The sequence below is a fragment of the Sebastes umbrosus genome, chromosome 14, assembly GCF_015220745.1.
Source record: "Sebastes umbrosus isolate fSebUmb1 chromosome 14, fSebUmb1.pri, whole genome shotgun sequence".
Lineage (NCBI taxonomy): Eukaryota > Metazoa > Chordata > Actinopteri > Perciformes > Sebastidae > Sebastes > Sebastes umbrosus.
The window spans coordinates 9080600-9100342 of NC_051282.1; the positions used below are offsets into that span (position 1 = coordinate 9080600).

The 19743-nt window shown below is 42.2% G+C and overlaps 1 protein-coding gene across 3 annotated transcripts in view; it reads right to left on the minus strand.

Moving 5' to 3' along the window:
• Positions 1-1198: 1198 nt before the first annotated feature.
• The window catches only part of LOC119501941 (protein shisa-8), a 171326-nt gene continuing 152781 nt past the window's right edge, over positions 1199-19743 (minus strand). For all 3 annotated transcript variants that reach the window (XM_037792716.1, XM_037792715.1, XM_037792714.1), the window contains one exon: positions 1199-4918. In XM_037792716.1, the coding sequence (XP_037648644.1) occupies positions 4335-4918 (584 nt within the window). In that variant the 3' untranslated portion in view covers positions 1199-4334. The remainder of the gene's footprint in view (positions 4919-19743) is intronic.

Genomic DNA, 19743 nt, shown 5'->3' on the forward strand with positions numbered 1-19743 from the left:
CGGTTGGGCGCTTATTGCTTTACTGACGCATATTGCTTGTTTACTCGCTGTCATTCCTCGTTTGTTCTCAACCTCTAATGCATTTCGAGTGATTAAGGACAGACCCCACAGAATATTTTGGTAGGGCTTTTAGAGGCCAGAAAACTTTTCGTATGAAGTGACCCACTTAAAGTGTGGCGAGGGATAAAAGAGACAGGGAAGCCACGGAGAAGAAAACCTGCTGCAACATGGCACGTTACGTACAGTGCGGCGCTGGCGAGAGCACAAGCCCAGAATGTGTTTGATGCACATTCACACCATGCATATCCCATTCATGCTTTTTGTATTCGTGATCCCCCATTCTCTGCTGATCCCTTACTACAAAAGCATGCCAGCAGCAGCTCCGAGCAACCACTCCAGCAGCCTTGCTTTGCAGGTTTTTTCACATCTTGGGAGAGGTAAAGCCGCTGCAGCATCACCAACAAGCATTATATTGATAATTTATTCTCTCCCGTTAAAAAGTTTCACTCCGCCGCTCGCTTTATTTTGCTTGTGTACATCTACAGCTCCATAAAATTGAGATGCAAATTGAGGGAATTTGGCTGACTGACATTTCTGCTTTGGGCGAAAAAAAAACCCAAATCAATGAATTCAAATATTAAAATCTCTCTTACATAAAAATCCACTTGGTGCAGTTTTAAAGCTGCAGTAGGCAGAATGTTTTTGGCATCATCGGACCAAGATTCCATAATAACCTCATATTGTAATACAAATGTTCTGAGAGAAAACTAGACTTCTACACTTCCTCATGGCTCTGTTTTTAGGCTTTAAAAAATCTAGCAGGTGACGGAAGACTTTGGCCAATCGCAGGTCATTTCAGAGAGAGAGCGTTCCTATTGGCTGTTCATTCAACGAAGGCAGCTGTCAATCACTCGCAAACTTCTCATTTTACAGCTAAACAGCACACAACAAGAGGTTTCTGAAAACATTTGAGGAGAGAAATAGGCATTACAGTAACAGAATATTGATTCATATTTGATCAGCGCTGATTAGGTGGACCGTTTGATCGGAGTTAGCGAGTGATTGACAGCTGCTCATAGACGGCAGGCTCCAGCTCGGCTCTGATTGGTTTTTGTCCTCCGGTCTGTGAAATCTTGCAGATGTCGTTAGGAGCACTGGAGGACACCGGAGGACACAGAGGCACATGATTTTTTTCAGATTACCTGTCTCATGCACTACTGTCAGGATAGAGTGACCGTTTTATAAAAAGAACATTTTTTTAATCATATTTGCTCCATTCCTACCTACTGCAGCTTTAAGGTAGCAGCACATCTCCAGATGTGAATAATGTATTGCAAAGCATCTGGTCATTCATGACCCAGCCTGTGTTTGTGGAGTTTGTGCACGTTTCCTTTCGAATGCTCGGGTTTGCTTGCATGTGTGTGAGCATTGGGGTGTATTAGGCAGTAAATCTGCCATGCTGTGACTGACTCAGTCATTAATAATAGTTCTCCACCGCCACAACACACACATGCTCTTCAGTGAGAATACCATGGTTTACAACAGCTTGGAGCACCGGGTACCAAACTCCAGACAAGTGCTTGGTACCCATCACTCAACTCAACCCTTCCATGGACATGGATGCACAGAGGGAGGTCGGGGCGGTGGGGGGATGACAGTCTGCCAGGAGGCTGCCAGGAAGCAGAAAAAGAGGGAGAGAGAGAGAGAGAGAGAGAGAGAGAGAGAGAGAGAGAGAGAGAGAGAGAAAGAGAGAGAGGGAGAGAAAGTGCTAAATAGTGTGTGACTTCTGGTAAGCGCTGCCGTTTGATTAGCTTCCACCACCTGTTTGATGTGCTATAGCATGTGCCAGGCATATGCAATGCGGCATAGCTGGTGTCCTCACGATAACAAATGAAGGTGAATTCAATCAGTGAGTCAGACTGGCTGTTGGGCTGTTCTCCACAGCGGAGGAGGAGGTGAGAATAAAAGTGGTGTGGAGGTTTTAGAAGGCTGAAAAGCAACTGAAGCCATAAAAAAAAAAAGCGTCAAAAAAGTTACTTAAAAAAATGTAATGTCATTTATTACTGATTGAAAAAGTAGTTATGGTAACACTTCATTTTACAGGTCCGCAAATTTCATGGTAATTAGGTGATAATTAGCAAAATATTGGAAATTTCTTTGGAATTACTGCCAAATTAACCCATTATTTACCCCAAAATGTATCGAAAATTACTTTATTATAAACATTATTTAATAATGATATGCTAAAATAGCATATAATCGTTAAAATAGGGCTAAACGTTAGCCCCGGTGACGACATGCAGCTCTCCAGAAGTCCACACAATGAAGCTTCGGGGGTTCACACACCCTCCAACTGGCTATAGCAAGCCAGTAAAGAAGACACAACATGCAAATAACACGATTAACACTTAAAAAATTTGACCATTTTCATGCCAAAGAAACTAAATGTGTTCACTATTTGAATGCATTAAAAGCAGGAATTTACGAGGCTTTTACGTTTGGATGCTCGCAATCATTTGCTTGCGGATGCAACAGTACTTCATTAAAGAGAGTGAAGTAAATTGCAGTGCACTGACGAGTGGTTCCAGCCTCTCAGATTATGTTAGCGTCGCAGCAGTAAACACATGCATCAAACAGCTGCGTTTAGGAAATAGCCATACTGGGGAAGAGATGTTCCTGTAGCGCATCGCTGCTTTTTTTCTTCGTAAAAAACACTTCATGACGTTAATCATGAAGTGTTTGATTATGAAATTATGTCTCTGCAAAACGTATGGATCTGTCAGCTGAATACAGTAAAGTCATGATTTACATTCAGACACCATAATTTTCTCTTCCTGGTACGACTGAACGACTGTACCGATGTGCAGAATTGGCTGACATTTCTCCGCCTCATTTGTGAAATCTAGTGTGGAGCGGAGAGAGGAGGGGAGAACGCAATGACTTTATAACGACCTTTCGGGATACACGGACTCTTTTTGCTCTCTTTCTCGGCGTCGTGACGCATCCTCGGTTCTCCTTAGAGGTTAACATCCACGGCGACACGAGAGGCTGTGAATGAAATGAGCGGCTCGACAAACCGTTACCAACAAGGGGGGCTCGCTCATTCACTTCCCCCCGGTTTCTGAGGATCAGTGGTGCGGAGTGTGAGTCTGTTTGTGTGTCAGTGGGGGGGGGGGCTGTGGTCTCTGACACTGCTGGGAACCGTCTGTAGTTTTTGACATGTGTGTGTGTGTGTGTGTGTGGTTCAGATCCTTCTCATCTCATTTGCCCCTGGAATGAGATGAATAACCAACCCCCCCTCTCTCCTCCGCCTCTCGCCCCCCTCGCTGGTATGAATTGCCAGGCTGATAGCTCACTCTCCGGAGGTGCTGGAGGGCAACGGGAGCTGACAACACAATGGCATTGTCTCTGCTCATGGGGAGCCAAAGTCTTAAGGGAAACCCTCCCTCCTATCAGGCCCTGAAAAAACAGTAACCGGGGATGCGATCCCGCTTGTTAGGAAAATGACCAACATGCATCCCCCTTGTTACCCTGCACATCCCCTCTCTCTCCGTCCTCTAGTAGCAGAGAGAGTGCAGGGGCGGAGGGGTTGTTTAGTTGAATATGTTAGTCTGGTCTGTCTGACTCATTGATCCTTTATCTCACTGAGGTTTTGTGCGAGTTAGACCACGGCTCTGAAATAGCAGTAGCCTCCGCTGGGCTGCGTTCTGGCTGCTGCGCCACGGCCCCCCACCGAAGCCGATCGCGGGCCACTCTAGACAATGCATTGTGATCCCCACAAGACGCAGCTCATTTCAGAAGCGTTCCCATACGCGGCCTCTCGCTGTGCTGTGTGATGATAAATCCATGGTGCTGCGGCAGCAGACGGGTAGAGCACATCTGGGCTACTTTGTGGGGTAAATAGTGTCTCTATGTGTGTGGGATTTGTGCGTTGTGGAGTGGTGCTACGGAACAGCGCAGAGTGTCATTGAGGTGCGAAGGGGTGGTTGAGAGGAGAAGATGGGGGAGAGCTGTGCCAACACACTGAGAGGCCACTCAATTATTTAGAGGAGCGGCCAGGTTCAAAGAGTCACAGCCGCCACCTTCACAGCTACTCTGTTGCTGCGGTTTTGACCCGGCGGTCTTAAAAGTACACAAATATCACTCACATTATTATTATTGTTGTCAACAATGATGAGGAAAATGTAAAAAAAAAATTCAGATTATACACGATATTTGCTTTCTCCTCTGTCGCCGTTACGGCTGTGGATATAAAAGATATCTGAGCATTTCTTTGAACGTTGCTTACAGCTCCGCTTGTGTTTTCCTCTTCTGTCTATTCGCCCCCCCCATGTTCAGACAGTGACCTCTGTCTTGCTGTTGGTGGGCAGTCCCTTGTGCTTGGGGTGCACGTGCGGCGAGTGGCCGTAGCCCAGCGGCTGCGAGAAGAGCTCGGGCAGCGTCTCGATGCTGAACTGCCTCTTGTTGGAGTAGGCTAGGCGCCGGCTGTTCTGCTGGTGCAGCGCCTGGTTCTGCTGGTGCAGCGCTTGGTGCTGCTGTTGCAGCGCCTGGTGCTGCTGTTGATGCTGCTGTTGATGCTGTTGGTGCTGCTGTTGATGCTGCTGCTGGATGGTGTGGTGCTGCTGCTGCCCCTGGAGGCCCATGTGGGAGGCCACCGGGTGCTGGATGTGGCTCTTGCTGGGGTCCCACGCTTTGAAGGCCGAGCTGGAGGTGAGCGGGTGGGTGTTAGTTTTGGCGATCTTGGGCTTGGGGATCTGGGAGGCGTTGATGGTGATGGCCAGCGGCGCGTGGATGTCGGGCGGCGGGAGGAAGGGCTTGTCCTTGGGGTGGAAGTTGATCGGCTGGAACGTCGGAGGGGACTGGCGGTGGGTGTAATCGATCATCGGATAGCTCTTGTAGTAGTCTCTCGCAGTCGTGTCTGAATGAGACAGTCGAGGAAGGGAAACAAAGGCAGAGACATGGTTAAGTAAGTGATAAAAGCAATCAGTAGTGAATGACAACCTTCACCTCACACCTATATGTTTTCATATTTATATCAGGGCTGTCAAAGTTAACGCGATAATGACGCAAATTCATTTTAACGCCATTAATTTCTTTAACACAACTTGCAATTTTTTGGTGGTAGCGGGCTCAGTTTTAAAGCTAGAGTGAAGATACTGGCATCATATGAAGCTAGACAACCTGTGGAATGAATTGATAAACTGTAATACTAATAATATTAACACTCAGAACTTATGCTAAATTTTGGCGAGGAAAAACTGGCATGGCCATTTTCAAAGGGGTCCCTTGACCTCTGACCTCAAGATACGTGAATGAAAATGGGTTCTATGGGTACCCACGAGTCTCCCCTTTACAGACATGCCCACTTTATGATAATCACATGCAGTTTGGGGAAAGTCATAGTCAAGTCAGCACACTGACACACTGACAGCTGTTGTTGCCTGTTGGGCTTAAATTTGCCATGTTATGATTTGAGCATATTTTTTATGCTAGATGCAGTACCTGTGAGGGTTTCTGGACAATATCTGTCATTGTTTTGTGTTGTTAATTGATTTCCAATAATAAATATATACATACATTTGCATAAAGCAGCATATTTGCCCACTCCCATGTTGATACAAGTATTAAATACTTGATATATCTCCCTTCAAGGTACATTTTGAACAGATACAAAATTATATTTTAATTGATCGACAGTTCTAATTTATATACAGTATATCAACTGGCTAATTTAGCAGCCAATTAGCTTTGTTGTTGTGTGTGTGTGTGTGTGTGTGTGTGGTATTTATCACATTGAGACACATTCTGACCCTGACCTTAGTCAGACAGCTCATCTGGTTAAAGTCACACAGAATCATCACATCACAAAACACACTGTATATCTACACACACACACACACACACACACACACACACATATTCCTGTTAAATCCGTCAGATCTGTCAGGTAAGCACGTAAAAAATAAACCAAGGCTTAGACGATGAATCCTGCAGGGTGTACAGTATGTGTGTGTGTGCGTCCTTGAAGACGTGCGTTTGTACCATATATTATGTATTTGAGCTCTGAACCGTCTACGCACTGACCGTGGAGTTAAAAATACCAACAGCACCAGACAGAAACAAATAGAGGGAGTGAGGCTGAGAATCAAGAAAATAGCCGACCGAACGGGAGAAAATGGAGAGGGAGCGAGTGTCGAGGGGGGGAGATTTGTTGGGAGTAAAAATAGAGCGGGTTCAGCGTGTCGAGTCAGATTAGTGTGAGCTCCCTGAGTGGAACTCGACTCTGCTGTTCGGTCATCACCACTCTGCCCTAAAGACACTAACAACCTTGTTTGCTTAGCCCTGTTTTATTGGTCCTTTTTCCTGGAGAGAAATAAAAAAGATTCTTCTCTATGTTGCCTTTTTTTGTCTTCCTTCATACTTGTACACTCATTGCTCTGATTCATATCTTAACATCTGTCTTCCTCATAACATATCAGGACGCAGCTACTATCAGCTTGTACTACATGTTTATGACAATGTACATCTGTCTGTTTTTCTGTGTCTGATCTTATCATTATTACACTCCTAACAGGAATATAATAATCACATTATATCAATAGTCTGGTCAGAAGATGTATGACCAGTTGAGTTTAATTTGATGTAATGAAAATCAATGAATGTGGCCAGGTGTTAACCCCCTGAGACCCATAATAGACCCATTTTTGTCTTTTTTTGGGGTGTACAGGGGGTCTTTAGAGGGAGACAGTAGGTCAGCAGTAGATGTCACATAGAAGTGGTGTACATCATCTGAAAGCTGGGAACCTGAAGATCAATTTGAGATGCAGTTCCGCACTGTGTGTCAAGATCTTCTAGTCATAAATCAGAAATAAACATGAATGAATGAATGAATGAATGGATTATTTAAAATAAATTGGGAGAGTGTCTAAGGGTTTAGAACATTGTGATAGAAGTATATGATGGTAATCACCATGCTCTATTATGTCTCATAAGTTGTTGCAGCAATTTTGGGGTTGATACCATTTGTTAAACAGATTTGGTGCTAAATTTAACCATTTATTAACACTCAAGAATTAATCTAAATGATCAATAATCCCTCCAAAATACCACATTAAGACACCAAGACCTTGAGGAACACCACAGAAAAAGCCATGCTGTGATTTGGGATCAAAAACTTTTGACATTTGGAGATTTCTGCCAGAACTGCATTTTTTCAGCGATTGGATGGCAAGCCCTTCTGTTCTGGAATCTGCTCAGAAACCCCCTTATTGTCAATCTAGCTAGGAAAGCCATCCATCCTCTGAACGCTCTAGGTCTCTAGTTTGTGGCTGTAAAGTGTCATGAGGCTGTGATTATCCTAGAGGTCACCACAGGTCATTTTATACAGTGAGGTCAAGTTACAAAATATGGTCTCACTACAATGAGATGGCTACTATGGGGATTAAAAACATCACACATGAATACAATTGGGCTCATTGGATCCACAAGAGTCTCAGCTTTACAGTGATACCCAAATTATGTAATTCAAAGACTCTTTAGGGACCCCAGTATGCAGAAATATTCAAATACACCATTTTAGAATAGGAGAAAATAACTGTATGGGAATAAAACTGCATGGTTTTTACCCAAAACTGCATGTGATTATCATAAAGTGGGCATGTCTGTAAAGTGGAGACTTGTGGGTACCCATAGAACCCATTTTCATCCACATATCTTGAGGTCAGAGGTCAAGGGACCCCTTTAAAAATGGCCATGCCAGTTTTTCCTCGTTAAAATTTAGCCCAACTTTGGAGCGTTATTTAGCCTCCTTCCCGACAAGCTAGCATGACATGGTTGGTACCAATGGATTCCTCTGGTTTTCTTATTTCATAGGATATCTATAGCTTCACTCTAGCCCTAACTTACTAGAGTTTCTGAAAGACAGTAAAGTCAGCGGGTCTCAGAGAGTTAATGCATGCATGTGTGACAGAAAGACCCGTACACTGGGCTCACAGGAATTTCAAGGTCTTCTGAGATTTAATACAACTCAAAAAATAAATAATTTGAAAGCATATTTGGGGTGCTGTATATTTAAACCACTGGACTGCTTGAGTTCTGTGCTTGCAGCTTAAAGAAAATAGAGCCTTGCAGGGAGAGTCTTTGGACAATATTCAGATAAACACCACAAACAGAAGTCATGCATTGGCTGGCTGAAAACAGACTGCAGATTTATTGCTGTATTTGTTAGAAAGACAGAGTTTAGCAGAGGCCTGTTTGTCCCTCTGCAGCCACTGCTGTCAATTAATTGATAATAATTTACTCTCGCCAAGACGACTCAAACATTTTCTTATATTTGTATTTTCAGAAAACACCTCGAGGAGAACTCTCACATTCGCACATATCAAGAAACTGTCCAGTGCTATCACAGTCAGGTAATTATTGAACACTTCAGCTGTGGGTCCGTTGTGTAACTCCGGGGCAGTTCAACAGCAGCTGTTGAGGGGGGAGACAGATTCACCGCTAATCATTCAGTACAATTCTCCGAGCTAGTTCAAAGATTTAAATACAATCCTGCTTTTCTCAATGTACCATCAAATATGTAATATATATGTATTATGTATATAATGTTTATCTGAAAGGCCAACTGGATATCTTCCCTCATAACTAGGGCTGTGTATTGGCAAGAATCTGGCATTGGGTAATGATTCAATATATTGCCATATACTGCAATACTGTGAGCAAGGCGTAATATTGCTTTTTTTTTAATCAGATTTTACTAAAACTGTCATAGTATAAAGAACACACTAGAAATGCAACATTATAGAATAAGCAAAAATAACACTTTGTACTGCATGCAAAAACTGCATTGTTTTTGCCCAAAACTGCATGTGATTATCATAAAAAGGATATGTGTGTAAAGGGGAGACTCGTGGGTACCCAGAGAACCCATTTTCGCCAAAATGTAGTGTAACTTTGGAGCGTTATTTTGCCTCCTTCATGACAAGCTAGTATGACATGGATGATACCAATGGATTCTTTAGGTTTTTTAATTTCATATGATATCAGTAGGTTCACTCCATCTTTAGAACTGAGCCCGCTACAACATCCAAAAGATCGAATAGCGGCCGGGCCCAAGCGGGCTGTCAAAAAATATCAATACATTGTTTTAGAGAATCGATATAGTATCACAAGACATAATATTGCAATAATCATATGTATCGATATTTTCTTACACCCCTACTCATAACATGACAAAGCAGATTACTTGAGCAAAGCAGATTCAACTTGAACTTTTAGGGCGACTGGAGGGTGGGCACTATGCTTCTGTGATGCTGCCGTCGGTCGGGATGATTTTATCAGCTGTATCCGGTGCTCGAAGTGGGCCGGTACTCACTTCTACATTTTACACCTTGGCGTACCTTGACTTTTTCTTGCATACCGGCACTTCTCACAAGCTGCCGGTACTCTTCTCTGCCCTCTCCATATCAGGTTCTCTGTAAGACTCATAACAGCGAGTCATCAGCGAACAGGCTGACCGACGTGTCGCATGTTTAAAAAAAGAGCTTGCTCTGGCTCTATTTATGCGAAGTTTCGCGCACCTCCAACCTATTTTCACTGATCAAAATCAAAGCTGTTAATCAATGACAGGTAATGACAGGTAATCAATATCACTCTCTCCATGTAACAGAGAGTGACATCGCTCGTAGTATATCTGGACAATTTTTCGCGCTTCATTCGGTAGAGTTCGTTCGGTCGCTGTATGTTAGGAACAGGTGTAAGCCGTAGGAAGCTGTACGAAGGCTGTGATAAATAATAAAAATAATCATTTAATTAGTGATAATAATGGTCCAAAATGATGAAAAAATGGCATAGTTTTTAAAATTTTCTTGGGGGTAGGAGCCCCAAACCCAATATCTTCTAGTATCCTTTACTCACTGTATAAATTCAGAATGTGTCTCTGTATAATAAGTAGGAGCATCCTGACTGCTCCTACAACCTGAATGAAGAGCTCACACACCTCAGCTCTGCTCACACACCTGCCTGTCTGTCTGGCTGGTGGCTGTTGATTCCAGCCTATAGACATTATATAATATATTAAAGAGCGATAGTACAAATAACACAGGAAAGTACAATTAACACTAGGCCTATATAAAAACACACCAACATAATCCTATAATGTTCCAGTTGAAATATTATTGGAGTATTATAGGCCTACTATAGAAGACGCATCGCCCAAGTATAATAATAAAGCAATAAAGCCACAGCTGATTATGACTGACACAGTATAACATGCTTAAAGAAATAATGAATAAATAGGAATAAGACACTGGCTGATACACGCGCCAACATGTGAATTAAGGGGAGTACCGGCAAATTATTTATTTTCCACTTCAAGCACAGGCTGTAACCGCCGCGTGACAGCTGTGCAGAACGGCGGCTGTAACTTCCAGCAGAGAGGGCGGTACCCTGCTCTACAGCCAGGTGTTAGGTTACTCCTCAAACTGAGAAGCAGACAGCAGACTCGTTGTGACGGATATAATAGACAGAAAAAGAACAATTCAATTCATCACTTTACTGTAATTGTTCAGAGATTTACGAAGGCATATTTCTTCTTTTTAAAGCAATAAAGTGTCACATTATGACGTTTAAGAATGAGGAGAATGAACAGGGAAACTGCTTTGCTTTCATTTGAATTTTGCAAGCTAGGGATGAACGTGTTGAGGGATTAGTGCGTATTTGTGTATGTGGGCTGCTATGTTTACGTACATGTGCGTGCGACTGTATGCGCGCTGGGCATTGTGTAACAAAGAACACATTAACATGCATTCTTCGCTCTTTGAAAAGGGAATAAGTCGCTTGATGTGTCCGCGTCTGCGCATGTAGTTTTGGCAGCCTTCACCAGCTGATGTGAACACACTCATTTGTCGTCGGCAGTATTGCCTAAAATGCAGGTTTCATACACAGAGTGCTGCACAAGCCACGGGTTTTAAATACTAGTAGATAGATACGTTTTGTGCAGTCTTCTTCTTCTTTTTTTGTACCATTTATTGATTGTGGACACCGTGTCTCTCTCTTTGGTGTAATTTACTGCAGCTGGAGCTACGGCAGCAGAATTTGAGAGTAAATTGGTTTAAATCTCTGGACAGGGCGGGAGAATCTGGGATGGCACAGAAACAATGAATTAAACACACCCTTCCTTCCCACAACAACTGCTGTTGCCGTCCGTTTGAGTGTTTCCACACATGTTGCCAGCAGGAGCACCTGACAGCAGGCTCCTCTGTGACAGTATTGTGTGCCTTCCTCTCCATTTCACAGACTCTCCATCTGCTCATTCCTCCTCTCCCTCGCTCTCTTGTTTTCCAATCTTTCCATCTGTATTTCATTTACTCCGTATACTCTTCAACAACATCAGCTTCTGCTCTCTATCCAGCAGCAGCAGCCTAAAGCGAGGCCCGTGGGCCCAATCTGGGCCACCGCATTATACCTGCAGAAGTTGGGCCCTGCAAAGGAGTTTGACAACGTACCGTATTGTATTTGGTCCATTTTTGAATGATTTGAGCAGAGAAGCTGCTCAGCACATGAAAAACTTCTTTATCTTGCCTTTTCTGTATGTCAAACTTTTAGGTGCAGTTTTGCAACCCCCCGGTAGGCTGGAGATTATCGTTAGACTCGACATTGATTGGCCATGATAACAGAACGATATTCAATTATGTTGAATACAGGGATTCCGCCAGTGAATTGCAAGCCCGGTGGGCCTGAGATGACTCCATGGATGTATTAAGAGAGCTGGATACAGCGTTGGAGGCGGGGCCCCGTTCATTACTATGAAAGTGTCTCATAATGCCAAAATGACTCGACTTCCGACTGGAAAAGTACCCGGATCTTCCGGCGATATTCCGCTTCCATTGGGCCCATGGAGCAGGCGCAGTAGCGTCTGCTCGGTCACATGACTCGCTTGCTAACTCCGTCTCCCAGCCCTTGGCCCTGGGTCTCATTCACATGAACGGAGAAAGGGAAAAAGTATTTTTGGGCCCAATGGCATCACGTGACGGACACCGAAGTTGTAGTACCGCCGTTTGGCCACTGCGAAAATTGGCATCAACGACCGGCGCTCTTCCTGGGGGCTCGGATGATTCCCGGAAGGGATTTACGTCTCCATTACAACAGTTACCCTTTACTCAACGGAGCGGCTGTAAAACGGTGATGAACACATTTCATTACCGATATTCTTCACAGTAAAAGTCCCCCGTTATTTTGTTATTTAAAAGCTTTGATAATGAAGCAGCAACATCAGTAAATGTTGGGTTTTCATCAGCAGCAACTGAACTGCAGCTGAAAAGCAAAACGGCATAATAAAGCAGATATTTGAAAGTACAAACCGTGAAGTCGTAGATTCAGTTAGAAGCTACAAAAGTACTGAAAACTGAACACACACCGTCTTTCTCTCTGGTCTCCTGCACGCTTGTTTGAGGGTCATTGGCAATTCTTTGGTTTTAAACCAAACGAAAAAGGAGAGCCAGAGGCCGAGAACAAAGTGATTTGTAAACTGTGCGATAAACAAGTCGGGACTAAAGATGGAAACGCCAACAAATCTCCACTCCCATCTTAAAACTCACCATCCAGAATACGCAAGTCACCGACTCCGTCCACAGAGAGCAGCCGGACCAAAACTCCTACTTCTGGGTATTGCAAAGTATGTGTCTCCAGTCCGTAGATATTTATATCTACGTGTGTCTCTCTTCAGCTTTTTTTGGACGATAATATCGTATATCGTTTTTTTTTCTTAACGCAATATCGTCAGTAGGAGAATTACAATATCGCCCAACCCTAAATTGGTTGTAATTTCACAAGCATTTTCTGAACTTTCAAGGTCCTTTTTTTGACATTACTAAGTAATTGTGGACAACTTGCTGATCACATTAAACACAATACATATTTTGATCTGTATCTTTAACCTCTTAAACTCTCAATTTTGCTGTTATACTTCCTCTTTTTCCATGCCCTGTAACTGCTTGTTCAACACTTCATTGCAGCTATATGATGTCTTACACCGTGTGAAAGATTTAAAGCCCAGATGTCGTGCTCTTATAGCTGCACCGCTACCTCAAATAGAAATATGCTGCACCACTGCTGCACATTTCAGTATAATTCAGACTGACATATATGGTACTTAACTTTGGGATCTCCATTCCGCCTCATAAAAATACTAGTGAAGAAAGATTTTCCTCATTAGTCTCCACCGGTACTCACTGATCATTGCTTGTAAAGGAACCTATACCGAAGTGCAAAACATTAAAATGAAAAACTTTGAACCAGAGGAGTTTCTTCAACTTCAAAGCTATCTTTTGGGGAATTTGAGATCATAAAACCCGAACTTATTTTACCCATTCTGTGACCTGAAGCACATGCTAAAAAATGCAGCAACCACACTGCAAAAAATCAAATAATTTAATGTACTGAGACTAAAAAATGTTTCCCCGTAAAACAAGTGATAACTTTATCAGTAGGGCTGTCAAACGATTGAAATATTGAATCGCAATTAATCGCATGATTGTCTTCTACTTAAAGCAGCAGTAGGTAGAATTGGAGCAAATATGATTAAAAAAAGTTATTTTTATAAAACAATCACTATTACCTGACAGTAGGGCATGAGACAGGTAATCTGAAAAAAATCATGTGCCTCTGTGTCCTCCGGTGCTACTAATGGCATCTGCAAGATTTCACAGACCGGAGGAAAACAACCAATCAAAGTCGAACTGGAGCCTTGCTGAGCAGCTGTCAATCACTCGCAAACTCCGATCAAACGGTTAAACTAGGCAGCGCTGATCAAATATAAATCAATATTCTGTTACTGTAATGCCTATTTCTCGCCTCAAATGTATTCAGAAACATCTTGTAGTGTACATTTGAGGCGAGAAATAGGCATTCCAGTAACAGAATATTGATTCATATTTGATCAGCGCTGCCTAGTTTGACCGTTTGATCGCAGTTCACAAGTGATTTACAGCTGCCTCCGTTGAATGAACAGCCAATAGGAACGCTCTCTCTCTCTGAAATGACCTGTGATTGGCCCAAGTCTCCCGTCACGAGCTAGATTTTTTAAAGCCTGAAAACAGAGCCATGAGGAGGTGCAGAAGTCTAGTTTTCTTTCAGAACACTTGAATTACAACATGCTGAAAGGTTATTATGGATTTTTTGATGCCCGAAACATTCTGCCTACTGCAGGTGTAAGTACAGTACTTACTTACTTTTTAACTACAGACTTTAAAATGTACTTAGTTGCATTCCTTCCCTGTGTATACTGTAGGGCACTCTCAACAGAGCCAAGAGGAGGAGCAGAAGTCTTGTTTTCTCTCACAACACTTGAATTACAATATGCTGAAAGGTTATTATGGATTTTTTGCCCAGTGATGCCAAAAACATTTTACTCTACTGCAGGTTTAACTCTAAAAAAATAATTAAAAAATGTCTCTTGGATATTAAAAAAAATGTTGTATCAAAATATGTATTTCAAACAGTGCTCAGGCTGTTGGATCATTGGACTTTAATTAAAGACTTCATGCAGTCTCAGCCCAGAATGTCCTGGCAAATGCTCTTTCACACCCTCTTCGACAATATCCCTCCACCTTCTGTCTTACGTTGTTTTTCCTGGAGACCTGACACTCACCTGGATGAAGCTCTGTGGATCACATGTACAGTATTTGTTTGTATTAATAACTCCTTCCTCAAGATCAACCCAGAGCAGCTAAATTATACCATATAAGTTCATCTCTTCCCTTCTCGCTTCATTCTGCTTGTTCATTCTGTCTCTGTCCTCTCACTTTCTCACTCTCTAACCTTTCACATCTTTCTCTAACCCGTCCACCTGTCCTCCTTTAATTAAGATTGGTATATCAGAGCTGCTTGAGCCAGAGTCCTGCTGCTCCACCTGGCACAGGTTTGCCGTCAGAGAGTCCCGACCTCTTTGACCTGTTACGCCCTTCTTCTTTTCTATCCTTTTTTTCCCTCTTTTGTGCTTACTACTTATTTTTCTTACATTTCACCTCTCATGTCTTGCTTGACACAATAGATTTTAGAAAAACAAATACGTGAGCTGTTAACAGCTGCATTAAGTCCCAATGTGTTTGTAAAGATTTCAAAGCAGCTTGGTCCAGATACCTGCTGTTTCAGCTGGCACATGGTCATCTATCCCACCCAAACTGTTGTGTGTCCTAGCCATGACTTTGTCCACACAGCCAGGATCTCTGAACCTGGTGCCTTGTTTATTGCCCAGCGAGAGAACGGAAGCATGTGTGAAAAGATGATTGAATTGTGTGTTCATTTATGTTTCTCTCTTTGTGACTCTATAATAGGTAATAGGACACTGTGGGCCTCATGCAGGAAGTGATATAAGAACAAATTTCCTCTTAGTTTTGTCAGTATCCACAATTTGTTCTCATTTTGTTAGTACCCATTGATTTCTGGGATTTACCAATATTCTCTTATTTGTGCTCTTCTCTTCCCTTTACTATCAAAAGAGCCATTTTTGGCCAAAAAATAAACAAAAAAATCAGCCTGGAGCCGCAAAACGTAATTTTTGAGCCTTATAATGAAGATAACACCGCCTATTAAGTCTAATGCAGAGAGGACCCTGAGTGCAAACGAGAGGCAGGACATTGAATAATCGTCTTGGTGAGATTTGGCTGGAAGCTCTTTTCAGCAGGAGCTTCCAGTGTGTTTGTTCTGGAAATGTCTTTCAATTACTTTTTTTGTTGTTTGCTAATTTCTCGGAAAGCAAACAAATCGGTCCATGCACTATTCAATTCTCCATTTTCCTCCAAGACTTTTCTTTTTTTTTGGATTTGGAAACCTACTGAGAAACTCAAGACTAGCCAACACTATTGAGGATCGGCAAAATTAAGAGGATGAGTGCCGGGTCGTAGACGTAGGTAGGCTATGACACACAGTTTGGTTGACTGAAATGTTAAAAGTTATTTTGTTATTCAGTGTATATAGGCTAAGGATGCACCGACCCAACTTTTTCAGTCCTGATACCTGGGCTTTGGGTATAGGCGGATACTGAGTACCGATCTGATACCAGTGCTTAACTAATGAGCTGTATGGCCTACAACAAACACAAGTGAAAATTGAAATGCTGTGTAAACCTCTGTAGTTGCATTAACCTTAACTTAAAATCATGTTTAGTTTCCTTGATAGAGAGCTGGTAGATAATGTTGTATTTGCAGCAATGTTTACCACAGAGAGCACTGTGTTTACTGATTTGATTGATGCTCAGTGTCTTTTTTCAGAGATGACAAATAAACGCTTTAAATAAAAATATGATTAAATTCTCTCTCTGTCTTTTTTTTTTTTACTCAAAAGTAATGCAGACGTTATAGCGGTGCTTATTTTAGCCCTAAGCATTCTTCCACTCTGACTGTATACAGCATGTCCAAACAACCTCCAGCAAGGTCATGCAGGACTGTATGTACTAAAGCCTGAGGCAAAAGTTTGTGCAAAAAAGTTTCCATTTGATATATATTTGTTTGTTTGAGAGAATAAAAGTGCAAATAAAAGAGAAGTTAGAGGTTCTCCATACTCAATATTCAGAGTATTATTATAGCAGCAAACAACTATTTGCTATGTAAAGACATAGAGGAGTAATGTCTACCTGAGCAGAGAATGAAGTCACTCTCCCTCTGTGCGTTGTAATCAGAGCTTCTCCTTGAGCCGGTGCCGGCCATGCGTGCTTTTAGAGCATATTCGTGCATGTGACCTTGCCCCACTGGCTAGCTCATGGCCGTCGCTCTGGACTGCTCTGCACTGCTCTGCACTGCTCTCATATGGTTGTCACCGTTGTTTGCACTGTTAGCACAGTTAACTATGAGCCGCTGGCTTGCCGTCGCCATGTTGAGAGCCATTGAGAAGCAATATAAATGCTCCCAATCTCACATTTAGCCCCTTTAAGAGTGTGTCAGTGTATGCATGTTGATCAGTGTGGAAATTAGGGATGCTGATTTAGAATTTATTTTTTTTTAAACCGATAACCGACCCTCATTAACCGATTATTAACCGTTAACCGTCAAGATTAGTGCGTCGCATGCATCGGTGCGGCAGCTGCAGTGTATGAGCACAACAGCCTACTGAGTCCCTATAGTTCACCCGTTCGGGAGAGTTACTGTAGCAGCCACGGTGCTGCGTGTAGTATCGAGGACACATGCAGCCACTTTACCGTACCATTTAATTTAGCTGCTAGTTTGTCAGTTGTGTGTCAGCCCGGCGTAACGATAGCGAGTGTCCGACAGATTGTGTGTGCTTGGTTTATGCTGTGTTCGGAGATATAGCATTGCTGGTGGCTTCGTGCCCGCCGTTGTCACACACATGCGGTCTGTCAGCGCGGCGTAACGTTAGTGAGTATCTGACAGACTGTGTGTGAGTGGCGGGCGGTGAGTTTGGGGTTGTCGGTGGCATTATAACTGCGAACGTAGCTATAGCAGCGTGTGTACAGTTTATTTTTCGGTGAATAAATGCTACAACTCCTCAAGACCAGAGCCAACTTCCCATATCTGCAACACCGGCTCATACTCTCTCTTAAGGTGGGCTGTTAAGGTGGACCAGCTTTCCTCCTTTAAGTGACAAGACGTTCGAGTTTCGCTCAGCTTTTTAATTCATTTTTAATATTTCTTTTAACCGTTTAACCGATAGAATTAATCGGTTCATATTCTTAACGTCGGTTAACGGTTAAACAGTTAATTATTAACATCCCTAATGGAAATGTTGGATGTGTGTGTGTGTGTGTGTTGTACGTTTGTTGTTGTGTTAAATGTTAGGTGAATCATTAAGAGCCAGTGGACCCACGGTGTCCCTGATGGCAGAAAGCACGACACACCAGAAATGTACTACAAAAGAATAAATACAGAGAAGTGCATATACAGTAGGAATATGTGTGTGTGTGTGTTAGAGACAAAAACAAAAACCGAGGGGCACAAAGAGGAGCAGTTCGTCGTCTTTGTGTCATCAAACAGACAGAACTGAACACCTACAGTAGATGTAGAGAGAGAAAGAGAGAGAGAGAGGTGAGAAAGAAGCATTGCACCTCGATGTGTGAGGGATTTGTTACTTTGAGATAGTTTTCAGTGAAATGTGTCTGACTTCTCACACTCATCACTGAGTGGTTGGTGGGGGGGCTGCTACTGCTGTAATCGGCCTGTTTCTCACTCACTGAGCAGAATAATGAGATGAGACTTTCTCGTTCCTGCTCTCCTTCTCTTCAGTCACTTTCCACACTCATTTTAGCTGCCATTTCTCTTCGTACTGTCTTAACTGATTAGAAAAGTACAAGATTATTGTAAGCAAGAAAGAAAAGATAGAAAATTCTTTATTAGGAATCACCCCTTTGAGATGTACAATCTTGTTTTCAAGGGGGTCCTCAATGACAATAATACAATATCAGCGAAGCCAAATGTGACCAAAAAAACAAACAAACAACATAAAGACATAAATATCAAATAATAAGACATAAATAATCAAAAGATCATACTCATTCATTCGTAGATTATAGGAAAGTATTAATGTATTAATGTCAGTAATAGCATTAAGTAATAAAGTTATAAAACATAATGAAAGACTGTTATTACCGACATGTACAACTGATCCTCTAATAAGAAAATGGGGCATTTTTGAAAAAATTGAACGATGATATGAATTGAATAATTTCAGGTAGATTTACAGGCGTTCTTAGCTATTGACTTACAGACTGCAGGAACAGAAAAAAGCAGCTGTATAGAGTGTCCCAATGTTTACTGATAATTACAGGAGAAAGTACCATAAATGTTTTTTTTAAATAGTGAGGGTAATTGGAAATGTATGAATTTAAAAATAAAAGAGAAAAGGATTTTGATGAAGAGAAATATAAACCAATAAATTCTGTTTAATAAAGACGGGTGAAGAAGTAAGGGGTAATGTACAGCCGGTCATTGATGTGAAATAAACCCCTTCAGAGCGACAAATATTTCACAACAATGAACTGCTCGCTGTACATTATCCCGCTTATTTCACGGCTACTTGCTTAAGAAATCAATAATTTGACACAAAAACAATCCGCCAGAGGCCGACAACAGAACTGCGCCCATAGCAAATGTCTGCTATAAAGAAAATATTACTATATATATATATATATATATATATATATATATATATATTATTATACAGTATATACTGTAAATTACTATAAAAAAAATTGCAATACATATCGAATCGGCACCCAAGTATCGTGATAGTATTGAATCAGGAGATAGGTGTATCGTCCCAGCCCTACTAGAAATCAGAAGCCTGCTTTAAATGACAAAGAATTTCGAGCAGTAAATTTGTCTCCGTTATGACTGTGAACTGCGTTATTTGCCGTGTGAGAACGGAAAGCTTGACAGACGTAACAAACGTGTGGAGGAGGCTTAGGCTTAGCAAACAGTCAATCGATTACGGCTTTGTCCTTAAAAACTTTGGATGTGTTTTCCGAGTCTGAACGTCTTCAGCTATGATACGTCGCGTCTCTATTTGCATATTGTGTCAATGAACAGTACATGCACACGTGTCAAACTGTCGCTCCTCATCAACGTCACCATGTCCTCATCTGTCTGCAGTGATCAGATGATAGATGGTATACGTGTGTGTGTGTGTGTGTCTCTATGGACATGCTTACGTTACTTATGTGTGTCTGTGCAGTAGGAAGAAGTTTAATGTCTGTGTGTGTGTGTGTGTGGTGGGTAGGACATGTTTATGATGTTT